Source organism: Anser anser (assembly GCF_964211835.1).
Source record: "Anser anser genome assembly, chromosome: 9".
NCBI classification, from domain to species: Eukaryota; Metazoa; Chordata; class Aves; order Anseriformes; family Anatidae; genus Anser; species Anser anser.
The window spans coordinates 22,197,444-22,210,210 of record NC_139729.1 but is presented as its reverse complement, the minus strand read 5'-3'; the positions used below and the strand labels follow the sequence as shown (position 1 = coordinate 22,210,210).

The 12,767-nt window shown below is 37.5% G+C and overlaps 1 protein-coding gene across 4 annotated transcripts in view; it reads left to right on the top strand.

The window, feature by feature from the left end:
- LOC310904396 (uncharacterized protein) overlaps positions 1–12,767 on the top strand; it is a 126,335-nt gene that overhangs the window by 51,789 nt on the left and 61,779 nt on the right. The window contains exons 1-4 of one of the 4 annotated variants that reach the window (XR_014588295.1): positions 8,027–9,438; positions 10,205–10,344; positions 10,816–10,863; positions 11,681–11,780. Coding sequence is in view for 1 of the 4 variants with exons in the window: in XM_083849069.1 (XP_083705195.1) it covers positions 10,848–10,863 (16 nt within the window). In the remaining 3 variants the exon portion in view is untranslated. Of the gene's footprint in view, positions 1–8,013; positions 9,439–10,204; positions 10,864–11,680; positions 11,781–12,767 lie in introns of those variants that run through there. The other 3 variants (XR_014588294.1, XR_014588296.1, XM_083849069.1) reach the window with 3 other exon arrangements.

The window sequence follows — 12,767 nt, the reverse complement described above, 5'->3', positions numbered from 1 at the left end:
AATATTTATAGTAGTAGACAAGTCTGGAAAACAAGAGAAATGAAAGCAACCAACACCCTGGTTTCTGAATTTCAGTACAATCTCCCACCCCCTGGCAGGGAGTTGGGAGGAAAAGGTGATTTGGGCAACCCGGTTAAAAATTACACAAAAATAGTTATGGAACATTCATCTTTCCAGACTGCATTTTGCTTTTTGTAGTGGTTGGAATATTTATTAGTGCTCTTCTATTTGTTCTGTTGTGAAGATCATGTGTATTGTCATTGTGAACTCTTACAATTCAGCCTCTTTGTCTTGTAGTTTTAAATTGAGAAAAAACCCTCTGTACTGCACTGCTAAGTAGTGTTTTGTGTTCAAATGGGGCTAACCACATCCTGTGCACTTATTTGGGACCCTCACACATGTTGCATTTTCTCATTGTCCTCCCTTCTTATAAAATGAAGGACCCTTTTCCTACAAACGGATGGTTTGCTTTGTCTAGCAAAAGTACGAATTTCCATTGTTATTTCGGCCTTAACAGCTCAGCAGAGGTTTCAGTCTATTTAAAGATTCTTGTAATGATTTCAGTGATTTTTATATGTATACAGGGGGCATTTATTGTTGTGTGAAAGGCAATACTTGGTAAAGAGTCAAAGACCAGAAGAAAGAAACGTGCCAATGTATGTGGGCTCTCTTTATAAATGTTATAAGCGATTGTTAATTATTTTTTTTTGTTTTGTTTCTTTCCTTCTGTAAGAAATGTTTCTAAGGGTTTGTGTGGCCTTATTTAATCCAGATATGTCTTCCATACTCTTTGTCCACAGCTCTCGTGATGACAGGAATTTTTATTGTCAATGCCACAAGAGTTTGGGTCAGGGTCTGTGTGCTGGTTCTGGTACTTCATGTGGCTTCCTCTCAAGTACCATCTATTTACAGGCTTTTCTCCCTGCATTAGCCATCAATTGTTCATTTATATGGAAACTGCTCCCTTTTCTAAATCACTCATCTCTAAAAATATGCCACTGCTTGGAGTTTCATAGCCCGGGGTCTTCACTGGGGGCCAGCTTCTGTCCTGCAGAGACAGGAGTGAGAAGGTGGTGTTCATCCTAGAGGAGCTGTGATCTAGTACAAGCAGGAAAAATATAATAAAAATAAATTAGGGTAGTGTAACGAAGTAATAAGATAGTTATGGTCTCCTTGAAAGTTGGTGTTAAGCACAGCAAGAGCCTAATAGGATAAAGTGTCTTGTGGCAGCCTTTTTGGGCTTATTGGTACAGCAGTTTGCTGGTATGTAGTGTGTCATGCTTGGTCCAGAGGAACAAAGGAGGTGGTGTTATCACAATATGGCTTCTGGGACACTGTAATTTGTCTGTCAGCTTGGAAAATGGAGTTGTACTTGGCATGTTCAGGACAACTGAGGGACATGGCTCTTCCTTGACAGTCAAATGTTCCTCGGGAACCGTAGTTCTGTATTTCCATCTCTGAATTTTGAAGAAGATAGGAGAAAAATTTTTCTCAGAAGGATAATGGATTTCTCTTCATCTATAGTAGTGCAGTCATCCTTTCTAGTGCAAGGAAAATGATTGGTGAACCAGAAATAAACCTTAACAATAAACGTCCTTTGAAGAATAAGAGAAAATAAGAAGCTTAAAGAGTCTGGAATGAGCAAGTGCTTTTCTCTTTCAAGTAGATTAAAATCACTGAAAGAACAATTCCATCTAATACTGGCATATAAGCCTTTCAACCAAAGAGGTAATATATTCATTTTTTCTCTCCTTTCTTATGTATGGAAGAAGCAGTGGAAAAATCTTATGGTTAACTCTGCCCTCTGACTTTATGTATCCTGGTTGAGATTCAGTGGACCTGACAGGCTATTCTCTATGCTCAGCACAATTTCAGACTGTCTGCCATGTTGCATCTAGATTAACTAGGTGCAGACTGCAGCACGCTAAAATGACTTGGTTCTTGGGCTGCCCAGAATTGGGACCTAGCTATTTAAACATGTTTGTGGTTCACATGTAGAATGTGTCCCCTGAAAAATTAAGGTGCAGCAGAGACTCATGCAGTATTGGATCTTGCACTGAAGCAGTGGTAGCTGTGGTGCACATTGAGAAGTTGCAGCCTGGCAGTGCTTGCTGTCAGAACCCCCAGTTCCCATGTAACCTTAGATGTTATTATTTTTCACATAGCACAAGATTCCTTTCAAAATGTAATGGGAAATAAATAAATGAAAATAATTTAATGTTACCCTTCTCCATTTCTAGCATATTAAATGCAGACTAAATCCCTTTCATTTGGTCAACATACCAGCCAGGGATTTTCAAGGCGTCAACCAAGGTTTAATAAACAGTGTTATAAAAACAGCAATTCTTTCCTTTTCTCAAGACAGTTAATTGTGCTCACTACCAGAACAGTTAAGGACATATCTGTTTATCTTATTAATAGGCTTGTCACAGCTATCATTCAGCAGTTGCTGAAAATCTTTGGAAAATAGCACCTATGTAACAGACATAAATTTAACACTTCACTAAGATTCCCTTTCAGAAGTTTTAGCCCATATTTTGTCTCATTGCTTGTGGATTTTATTTATTTATTTGAGTCTGGCCTCAGGCAGAAAATCTTTTCATGGATTCACTGTGTTCTGGGTCAGCAGTGTTGCAGAAATCTTTGAGGTCCAAGCCACCCCTAATATATTGAATTTGTAACTTCTATATACAGGTAATACCTTATTTCCACAGCATTTCTGAAAACATTCTGAAAATTTACTTGGAGCATTAATTAAGCTCGAACACTTACACACAAAGTTATGCTTCCTTCTCAGCATTACAAGAAAGCAATTAGTTAACACTGGAGGCAATGGCTTTTGCTAATCAAAAGAACTGAGCTTAACTCATGTCTGCTAAGCAGTTCAGTTATAGAAACATGGGGGAAAACAGCCATATTACTGGACTATCATTTATAATGAAAATGTGCAATGCAACACAATTCTGTTAAACGCTATAATTTTACTTTAATTCAGCAGCTCCATTCATATTGCAAATATGTTTGGAAAATAAGATAGCTGCTACTCAGTCTTCCAGTGATGTATTGTATGAATGACTCTAAATTCAACATTGAAATCTTCTCTGTTAAGATGATTTTTGATCTAAAAGCATATAGATAATAGATATTATCTTTTAAACATTTTCATTTTAATCTTACTTTTGACAGTCTTCCACCATGACTTCATCATCACATACTCTTTGTCTTCCCCAAGCAAAACCTGGTGAACTTTAAATAGAGCCCTCAGGGAGAGAAATGTTTCTATTGCATTGCTGGACTTGACTGAATAATTGTTCTTTTTCTTTCTTCCTCTTTTTGCTGTAGTAAGATTATATGACATAATGGAGTTCTGAATTAACTTAATATTCTTAATATTTTTAAATATAATAAGCATTTTTCATGTTGCAGACAGCAGGCACCATACCTTGGCTTTATACATCCAGAGCCGTAATAGGTCTCATTCAATATTTATAGAAAACATCCCTACATGGGTCTTTTTACTATTCATCTATAAACTGGTATTAATGAAGCAGCTGTCCTGGAACTTGATAAGGTCTGAATTGAATTCCTGATTTTGCCAGTTTTCTTGTTTGTCTATGTGAGGTTGCTAGATTTGTGTACCTGAGACAAGTCCTCTGAAGAATGGTACTCCTATTTTTCACTCAGCCTTTGTCTCCCAAGTCCCGACTGTAAACTGCAAGCACCAGGAATTATCTCCTGTCCGTAGTATGCGATTCTTATTTGGGATTCACTTCTTGCTTCTGAAACATAAATGCAGTATTTATTACTATAGAGTTATTTCTATCAGAACAGTCAAAACCCCAAACCAAAGATGACGTATTTAATCTCCTTGAAGTCGTCTGCTAGAACATTTGTCTCCTGTTGAATATAAAGATCTTGGTAGTTTGGCATACAATCTTTAAAGGCAATTGATTATTCTGGGTGGTAAATTCACTGGGGAGAACCAGCCATTAAAGAGACAGACGAGTAAGGAATTGCACCTAGTGCTTAATCTCGTTATGGGACAAAGGGATAGACTGAAAGAATTCTTCAGGTCTTTTCCTGCCCTATGCTTATCTGTGGCTATAATAACCTATCAGTCTTTGTCTAACGTTCTTTATAAAGAGGATGAAGTAGTATCCAAGAACTCAAATTTAATTTTCTATAGTCTCCTTATTGTCTCTGTTGATTAGAGAGAAAATATATAATGTAATATTTTGCATAAAATGCAGTCTCTTCTTCCCAGATTATTGAAATGTCAATGAAATATTTTTCAGTCTGTTTTCTCTTTGTAATCAAGTTATCAATTCCCTCCCCACCCCCCTCTGTTTTTTGTTCAGCTTCCTCTCAGAAGTACAAAAGGAACTGGCCAGCTTTCTTCCCACTGTGAGTGACAAAACCTCAAGATAGTGTTAAACTGACATGGACTGTGCTGCTTTGCCAGTCTCTGAAATGTCATTGCCTGGGCAGCCTGCTGGGCTCAGCTCAGAGTCATGGTGCCAGGACTCCTAATAAAAAAGAATAAAGGTTAATGAAGGAATGGGGTTATTATCTGAAATAAAGTTGCCTACTTTTTATCTGTTCAAGGTTCTGATTTTATTTTTTTTTTAAACACACTTTTCACCTTCACAGTCTTTAGTATTTAGTTTGTAGTCTAAATCACAGTGGATACACAGGACACACTAGTGTCCTGATTTCAAAATGGTCTAGCTGTTTTCACTGGTAGTCCTTGAAGTAGAAGAGTACTAATGGTACTGGCCCTGCATGATTACAAGGCAGAAAATGATCTCTTTTATGTCTAGAGGCATCTGTTTCAAGAAACAAAAAGCCTAAGCGTGCCCAGAGCCTAGCTGCCTCTTGCCCCTCCCAGAGCAAAGTGTTGTGAAAGGCGCAGAAGATATTCACAACTGGCTTGTCATATCCAAAAAAAGTTTAAATACCAAGATCTGTGTGAGTCTTCATGAATCACATCCATGAATCTGGTTCTCACAGAATCATAGAATATCTGAGTTGAAAGGGACCTACAAGGATCATCAAGTCCAACTCCAAGGTCTCATGGTGACCTCACAATTTTAGAGTATTGTTGGCACAAATGCACTTAATTTTCAAGTGTATTTGAGAAGGAGGCAATTAATTGTTTCTTAAGGTAAGGTGGTTTGGTTTTTTTTAGAATTATATAAAAAAAAAAATTCATTGTGTCTTACCTCCCAGCATACCTTCCTCTAGTAGCCCTCTGAAAAGCACACTGGGAGGCTGACAGAAAAAATCTGCACAGCAGAAAATAACAGGTTGAACTCTGACAGCTAGAAAATGTTCTGAGCTCTAAGTCATACTTTTAGTAGTGGAGATGTCTGAAAAAACTCTACTTTTTTATTTGTTAAAGTGCTGGTCCCAAGATAGGTGATTACTGTAGTTACTTGCACCTCCTCCTTTTCCTGCAAACTGTTGTCTTTTTTTTTTTTATTTTGTTGAACGTGTGAAAAGAAGTAATAGCACAAAGTAAAAAGTTGAAATCTGTGTGAGACTAGAATATGAATGTATAAATGGGTGTGCATATAAATATATCAGTGCATGCACACACACCCATCAGTGCATAAGATACAAATTCTTCTATAGTTATGCATTATAGAGTGATCAAAAGACCAGGGCTTGTTTGTCAATGATTATTGAATTGGAGGTCTCCAAAAAAAAAAAGAACTATTGCAACATGAAGTAACTAGGTGGTTCTCAGAATCTGCTGTTTTAGGATGTTACTTGAAAAATGACATAAATTTACAATTATTTCTATTTAAGAAAAAAAAGAAAAAGCGGGAGGAAGGGAGGCTATTTTTTTAATCCTCCCACGCCATCAGTACAACATTAACAACAAAGAATGTAAATCTCTTTTTAAAAAGAGAAATTACACCTGGCTTAGAGAATAGAGGGCTGGGTTTTGGTTGGTTGGTTATTTTTGATGACATTCTGTAGAGTTAAATAAAATACGAAAGCAAAACACATGCTCAGCAGTAAAGGGCATTATCCAACTTAGCTAAGTCACTGGAAATCCTCCCATTGACAATCACCGTGCATTGCAGTGTTGAAGGCAGAATACAAGATGAGAGGGAAAATGAATGTAATCTAAGTATTATGTGTAGCTATACCTAAGTGTTGTATAAAATGATTTCATGGGGTGTTATATGATGCAGTAAAAATGAATGACAGTAAAATATATCTAGGTTTACTACGTAGAAACAATACTGAAATAAAATAATTTAAAGGAGGGTAAAAGAAATAGAAACAGATGCTACTAAGAAGAAAATAGAATGTGACAATGAAGAGGAAAAGACCATGCTAAGATGGGGTTCTGGAAGAAAATTATTTAATGTAGAGCCTTATATTTTCACTTCAAAAAGGACAATGCTTTAGAGCCTTCTGCAAAGAACTGTGAGCATTTGAGACTGGAACAGAGGAACTTTGAAACAGAAAAGCAAATCTTCCTTGAAGGCAGCGAGAGCTTTGATTTGCTTTGGAGCAGCTGTAGGAGCACAGTTCTCACAGAGGTCTTCCCCCTCCCTTAATTTTTATAGAGATTTTTCCACAGTCTGCCCAGGGGAGTGTCACTGAGTATACTTTTCCAGCCCCTGTTGTCAGCATGGCTGTTAACTGTGCTTTCTGCATGGAGATGGGTAATTTTTCAAAGATGGGAGCGTGGTTGCTCAGGTGTGCAGCAATCAGCTTGTACTGATACTGCACCCTGTGTGTCGGATCAGGGATCTAATTGTTCTCCTTGTGCTTTTATAAACTCCTTGAAACCAACTCAATAATTGTTACTCATATTTACAATAACACTAGGAAAAAAAAAAAACACTAGAAATTTACTTGTGCTGGTGCTGTATTATCTGGTTATTGGGCTGATAAACACATATTGGGCTGGAGAACACATTTTCCTTCTCCCTCTCTGATACCTGTTCATGAGGATATCAGATCTAGAAGGGCTATATGTTTTATCAGACCTGAAAATGGGGCATATACAAAGCTCCGCATTGTCTAGGGCAGGGTATAAAAGAGTGAGGCTTATGGTTCAGAATAATGTTTCCTCTGATTTCCATTTTTAATCATTTCTGAGGTATGGGGTGAAATGGTGGTGAGAGAGGGGATCAACTCTCATGATTTTTTGGTTCACACCCAGGAGGGAAACTCAGTTTTAAGCATATTTGTAAAATAAAAGTTTTGTTCCCTTCATTAGGTCTGTTCAAAAAAGGCAAAAAAATATGCTTCATTGGTGTTCAGTGTCTCTAATTTTTATAAAATTTCTGGCAATGTAGTTCTGAGTTTGTACTTAAAATTAAAGAAAACATTTGCTTGTTCAGCTGTCTGTTGTTCACAAACTTGACTGAATATGCATTTAGAATAAGGGGCATCACTGAGGATGATGTCTACGTAGGGGAAGCCTTGATTTCTTTTGACTATGATTTAAATTAGGTAGTCCCCTCTGGCCATATTCATCCCTGCTCTCACACTAAATTGTGGTTTCAGAAGAGGAAATAATGAATATATCTCCCATTTTTATGATCTGTAGTTAAAAAAAAAAAAAAAAAAAAGTTTTATTTTAGAGAGAGTAACTTATAAGGCTATTCTTGTAATGAATCTTTTTTTCCATGGGTTATGGAAACCACTGAATTAGTCCAGAAAATTAGACCCTGCATCAGTTTTTTTTTGTTTTGGTATTGTTTGCTACTTTTCTCTGTAGCAGAACACCTATATTTGGTAGGAACTGTTCCATCTGGGATCTTATGCATGGGACATGTGGCTGGTAAATCCTTGTTTAAACTTCTCAATCCTGCTACGGCTGCAGATGGGAATTCCTTTCTGATGAGCAGTTGATTTTCTCAGGTGCTGGAGAATCATAATGCTGCAGGGTAGAATTAGTGTCTTCCAAATGTGAGGGCTAATATATGCCCCTGGCTCAAAGCAGCTTTTCTAAAGATTTTTTTTTCCTTTTAAAGAGAACCGAATCTCTCATGAGATCTCTCTTACAAAAATGTCCAAGATGAATTTCCTAACATTTATCCCAGCTGCAGTCCAACATCTACTACTTCACTGGCAAGACAAATTGAAAATGGTATTCCTAAAAGAACTGCTGTATTTCCTTGTGAGGCTAAAGCTCAAGAGCAAAATGGATTTTGTTGTGCATGCCATACATGTAGGGTAATTATGGATAAACTGGGCTGTCCCTGAGAGTGCAGATGTTGGAACCTGAAGCGTGGGAAAATCCTACATGCAGACACCACAACTGACTGGGTGTGGGCTCTAACAATTCACGTAGCATCTATCCCATGATGTTTCTGCCTTTTGTCGTATGAGTGAGCACAAATTACTACTCTTCTGGCTTTCTTTAATAAGTTACCTAATAGCAGATCAGATCCTAGTACCCTGAAGTAGAATCCTATTTCTCAGATTGTCAACCCGAAGTTGGAGCTGGGAATTACACTTTTCTAGGATTGGCAACAATTTTGGAAAATTTAGGTGAATCTTCACTTTCTGCTGCTGTCAGGGGTGTGGTCCATATGTTAAGTGAATGCAGGTGTGTTTAGTTAACTTCTGTGCTGCTTTGCCTCAGTGTCCTCAATCTACATCTTTATCAGGTTCCATCTCCTTTAGATATACTGTACTGCTATGCAGGGAAAAACAAAGTTTTTAAAATAGATCAGACTTTTGTTGCTATTGTTCAGGGCTTAAATTCCTTGAATATTTGCAGTCCCTGGTGATAAACTCTATTTGGTCATGGTAGACAAAACCAGTGCAAACTCTGAGATTAACATTCTACTATCAAAATTGGATAATGAATTTAGTGAGCTTTTTCCTGTGTAGATACTACTGAGGTCTACCTGGGTAAAAGTAATGAAAGCATAAGGAAAAAAGTAATGAAAGTATAAGGAATTTTGACAGACTGAAACCATTCCAAATGTTTCAGTAATCTATGAAAAATAATAGTAATTTTTGGCAAAGGGCAGATTGTGGAGAACTAACTCCATGGTAGACTCCTTAAAATTTAGGGATTCTTTGGAAGGTGTGCACTTGCTCAGAATGCTTTAACTGAATTTGTATTGGAAGACCATACGCACTGTAGAGAAAAATTAAGAACTGGTCTGGATTAGCATTGTAATGTTTAAATATACAATTACCAAGACAAAAATTTGCAATTGATAGAGCAATAGAAAATAAAAGTCTATTCCAGAAGCAAGACAGAAACTGCTGGTGGTTCTTCTGGAAAATATGTAGTGCTGGAATGCAGGTGACCCAGGGTTCAAATGCATAGGATAGATCCCTTCGGGTACCAGCGAATATCTGTAGAAGAAGGAACCTCTTTACTATCCACTGAAAGGAATGTGAATGGACTGGGACTCAGAGATTACAGCCTGTATAATCAGCTCCTTCACAGTAAGAATCGTTAGGGATACTTTAATAAGGCTATAGAATGAATGTCTGTCAGACTGAATTATATGTATTCCTGGGTGAGGGAGGGAACCTGTAAAGGTGAAAGTGCAAGTATCAGTCCCAAAGATCCTAATTCTGTTTTTTAAATGTGCTGGTTGATTTTCAAGGATTCTATGGAATCTGACATGATTTTATTAGGTTAGCACAATTATCCTAAAACCACCTATGGTCATCTCTGACAAATACGGCTTTTGGAAGTGTGATCGCGAGAAGACACTCAAAGTTTCTGAAGTGTCTTCTTTAGTAATACTTGAGCAATTGATACTGTAGAGTAATAAGACATTTCCAGACTATGAAGAATTAGCCAAGCAATTATTTCTTGAGCTCTAGTTCTGTATAAATATTTAGCGGTTTTTGTAGTGCAGCCACACTTTATTTCATAAGGAATATGCCATGACCATTACTGTTCAGCAATGGGTGTATGTATTTATGTGGGATCTTTCAGGCAGATGTTGGAGCACTTTGCCAGGCAGATGTGATGTTTATTCTGCTGAAGTGCCAAGCTGGCCAGGAGCCTTATGGCTGCAGCAGTACAGTGCTGAGCGAGATAATATACCCTGCCTTTCAGCTGGCCTTATTAGCTCGGGCTCAGTGCCATGCTAACTGTGGCTCTGCTCTGGAGCTGACTTGTGCCCAACTGGCTGGGAGTGTGATGAGAGTTTACCTCAAATAAAATGTAGACTTATTCAGTATCTCTTTCTATCCCCAGCAGTCCAATCCAAATCCCAGTGAAGTCAAAAGAATGATTCCCACGTATCTCAACAGTCTTTGGATCAGGCCATGTTAGAAGAAGGGATTTGCCCCAGATTTAGAGTATGCTGCCACCCGTCATTCACAAGACTGCCTTTGGTATGAGTTTATCCAGTGTCACACTGTTCTAATATTTTCTGCCCTATTAAAATAAGTTAATTTTTTTATCTGCAATGTCAGCCCATTTTAGTACTTCAGCCATGACTATTTTGAATCAGTTTTAACTTCCTTGCATACCTATGCCTAATAAATTCTGAACACTTAGTTTTTACCAAATCTAACATGGGAGAGGTCATCTGAAAGTTAAGTTGCTAAAATTTCCGTGAAAATAGATAGCCAAGGTAGAGGTGAGGAGAGGCAAACCTAGTGCTTGTCAGTGAAAGAATAATGGCAACATGATCTCAATTTGCTGGGATTAGAGCAATCAACATGAGGATACTCAGAGAAAAAGAACAGCTGATGAGGATTTATTCGACCTGGAGTAATCCGAGGATAAATCACAAATACAAAAAAAAAGCAAACTTCATAAATTTTGCTTTACCAAAACTACTTACCTTTGTAAATTCTCAGGAGCCAGAGGCTGATTTTTACAGGACATTAACATGGAAATGGTTGCAGGTAGGACTTTTTGACTTATTTAATAGATCTTTCTGAAAGATATATTTTTTATATGGAGATTCTTCTGGTACTTTTATTTATTCCATATCTACTAAAGTTATGTTAGGACAGCAGACAGCTGAAATAAATTTTGTCCAAGCTGCTAGAAGATTCACCCTAGTATTGCTCTGTTCAATTTATTGTATAGCTGAAGCTGGTGAGGGTTAACAGTATGACTATTTTTCTTTAGTTTTGCAATTTTTTTTGTGAGTGGGTCCTGTGTAGTCTTGCCACCCACAAGACATAACTTTAGAGTTAACTGTTCTGAGCCTAACATTTCACCAGAAGTGTCATTTGTAAAGCCTCTACCAAAATTTACGGTATCTCTGCGTGCTCGTTCCAGCAGCACGCAGCTTGCAGGAAAGCCAGGCTGCAGTTTGGAAGTACCCACCATGATTTCTAGTTCTCAGCCTACCTCAAGTCCAAACAGGAAACCTGGAAGGGGTACCACAGTACTAATATAGGAGTCAATTAGTGCTGTGAATCAATTTTAATTAAAAACAAATCAAATCAATCACTCTGAGCTAGAGCCATGGGTACAGTATGACAAACTCTTGCCTGGAGTTAATGTTTATGGCTAGTTTTATAAGCTGCTGAAAAGCAGGACATATTGCTACAGCCTGAAATGTAATGGTGTCAGTGACTGCTGCTATAATAAACTGCAGAGCCTCCTCCCAACCTTTTGGATTAAGTAATAAAAGAAAATGATTAAGAGGGCAATTCCATCATTTTTCTTTTGTTGAATAAAACACTTTTTTTCTTCCTGACTTTCTAACAGAGACAGCCATGAAAATGAATGATTTGGCTTCACCCAAAATGATGGATAATCCTGCTAGAAGAGCATGACAATGATAGACAGACCTCTTCTGAAGGAAGAGGTAATAGAGAAGACTGACACTTTGATAGGCACCATGATGAACAAGCCCTCGGGGGCTGTGAGTTAATAGGTTAACAGAAGTGTTCTGGCACTCTCAGCCCCTTCCATCTCTGTGCTCCTTTTAGAGCTCCTTCAGCACCAACCTAAGTAACTCATTGAACTCAGGACCTATGCATTTTGTAACGCAGCTATGTGCTTCTTGCACAGTTCTTAGCATCGTAGTAAAGCACATAATGAAACTACTTTCTTAAGTGCAAATGCCTGCTCTGCCCAGCTCTATTTGACTTTGCCTCTTCCATCTCTTAGACATTGCTTGCAGGTAATATAATCACCTAAGGATATTGCACATGCTGGGTTTAATCAACTGTGAAATACGTTGTCACAATGTCCTGCTGAAGTTGATGGTGGGCCACTTTCTGAGGTTGACTAAACCAGAAGCTAGCCCAAATAGTTTCATTGACACCAACAACGTATGTGGCTGATTTCTTGAAATTCACTGTCATATCATTTCCTTCTCCCCCTTTTTTCACCATCACCCTTCATTTCTCATTGTTAGAATTCTGATCGACTGCTAACCCAAATATTTCAATATTATGAAAATAAGAAACTAAGATTTATTTAAATGATTTTTAATTAGTTATTTCTTACTTTTTTCCTTGTAAACCTGTAACATTTTTTTCTGATAACACAAGTTACTGATCTATTAATGTATATTTCATTATTTGTTGCATATCTTGGTTGTTTTCTGTATTAATGTCTGTTAAGAAGTTATGGTTTTTGCAAGCCTCAGTCTTGACCTGGTAATTAAAGTAACATACACTTTGCCAGTTTTAATACCTTTTGCATTATGGAGTGTTTTGAATTGAATGAACATTTTCTTGTCTGGTTTTCAAAACCAGCTACAAGTGTACATTTTGACAGGAAGGGTTTGGTACAATGGGTTTGAACAATTTTACAGTAAAATTGTTAATATGAGTCAAACTAACGT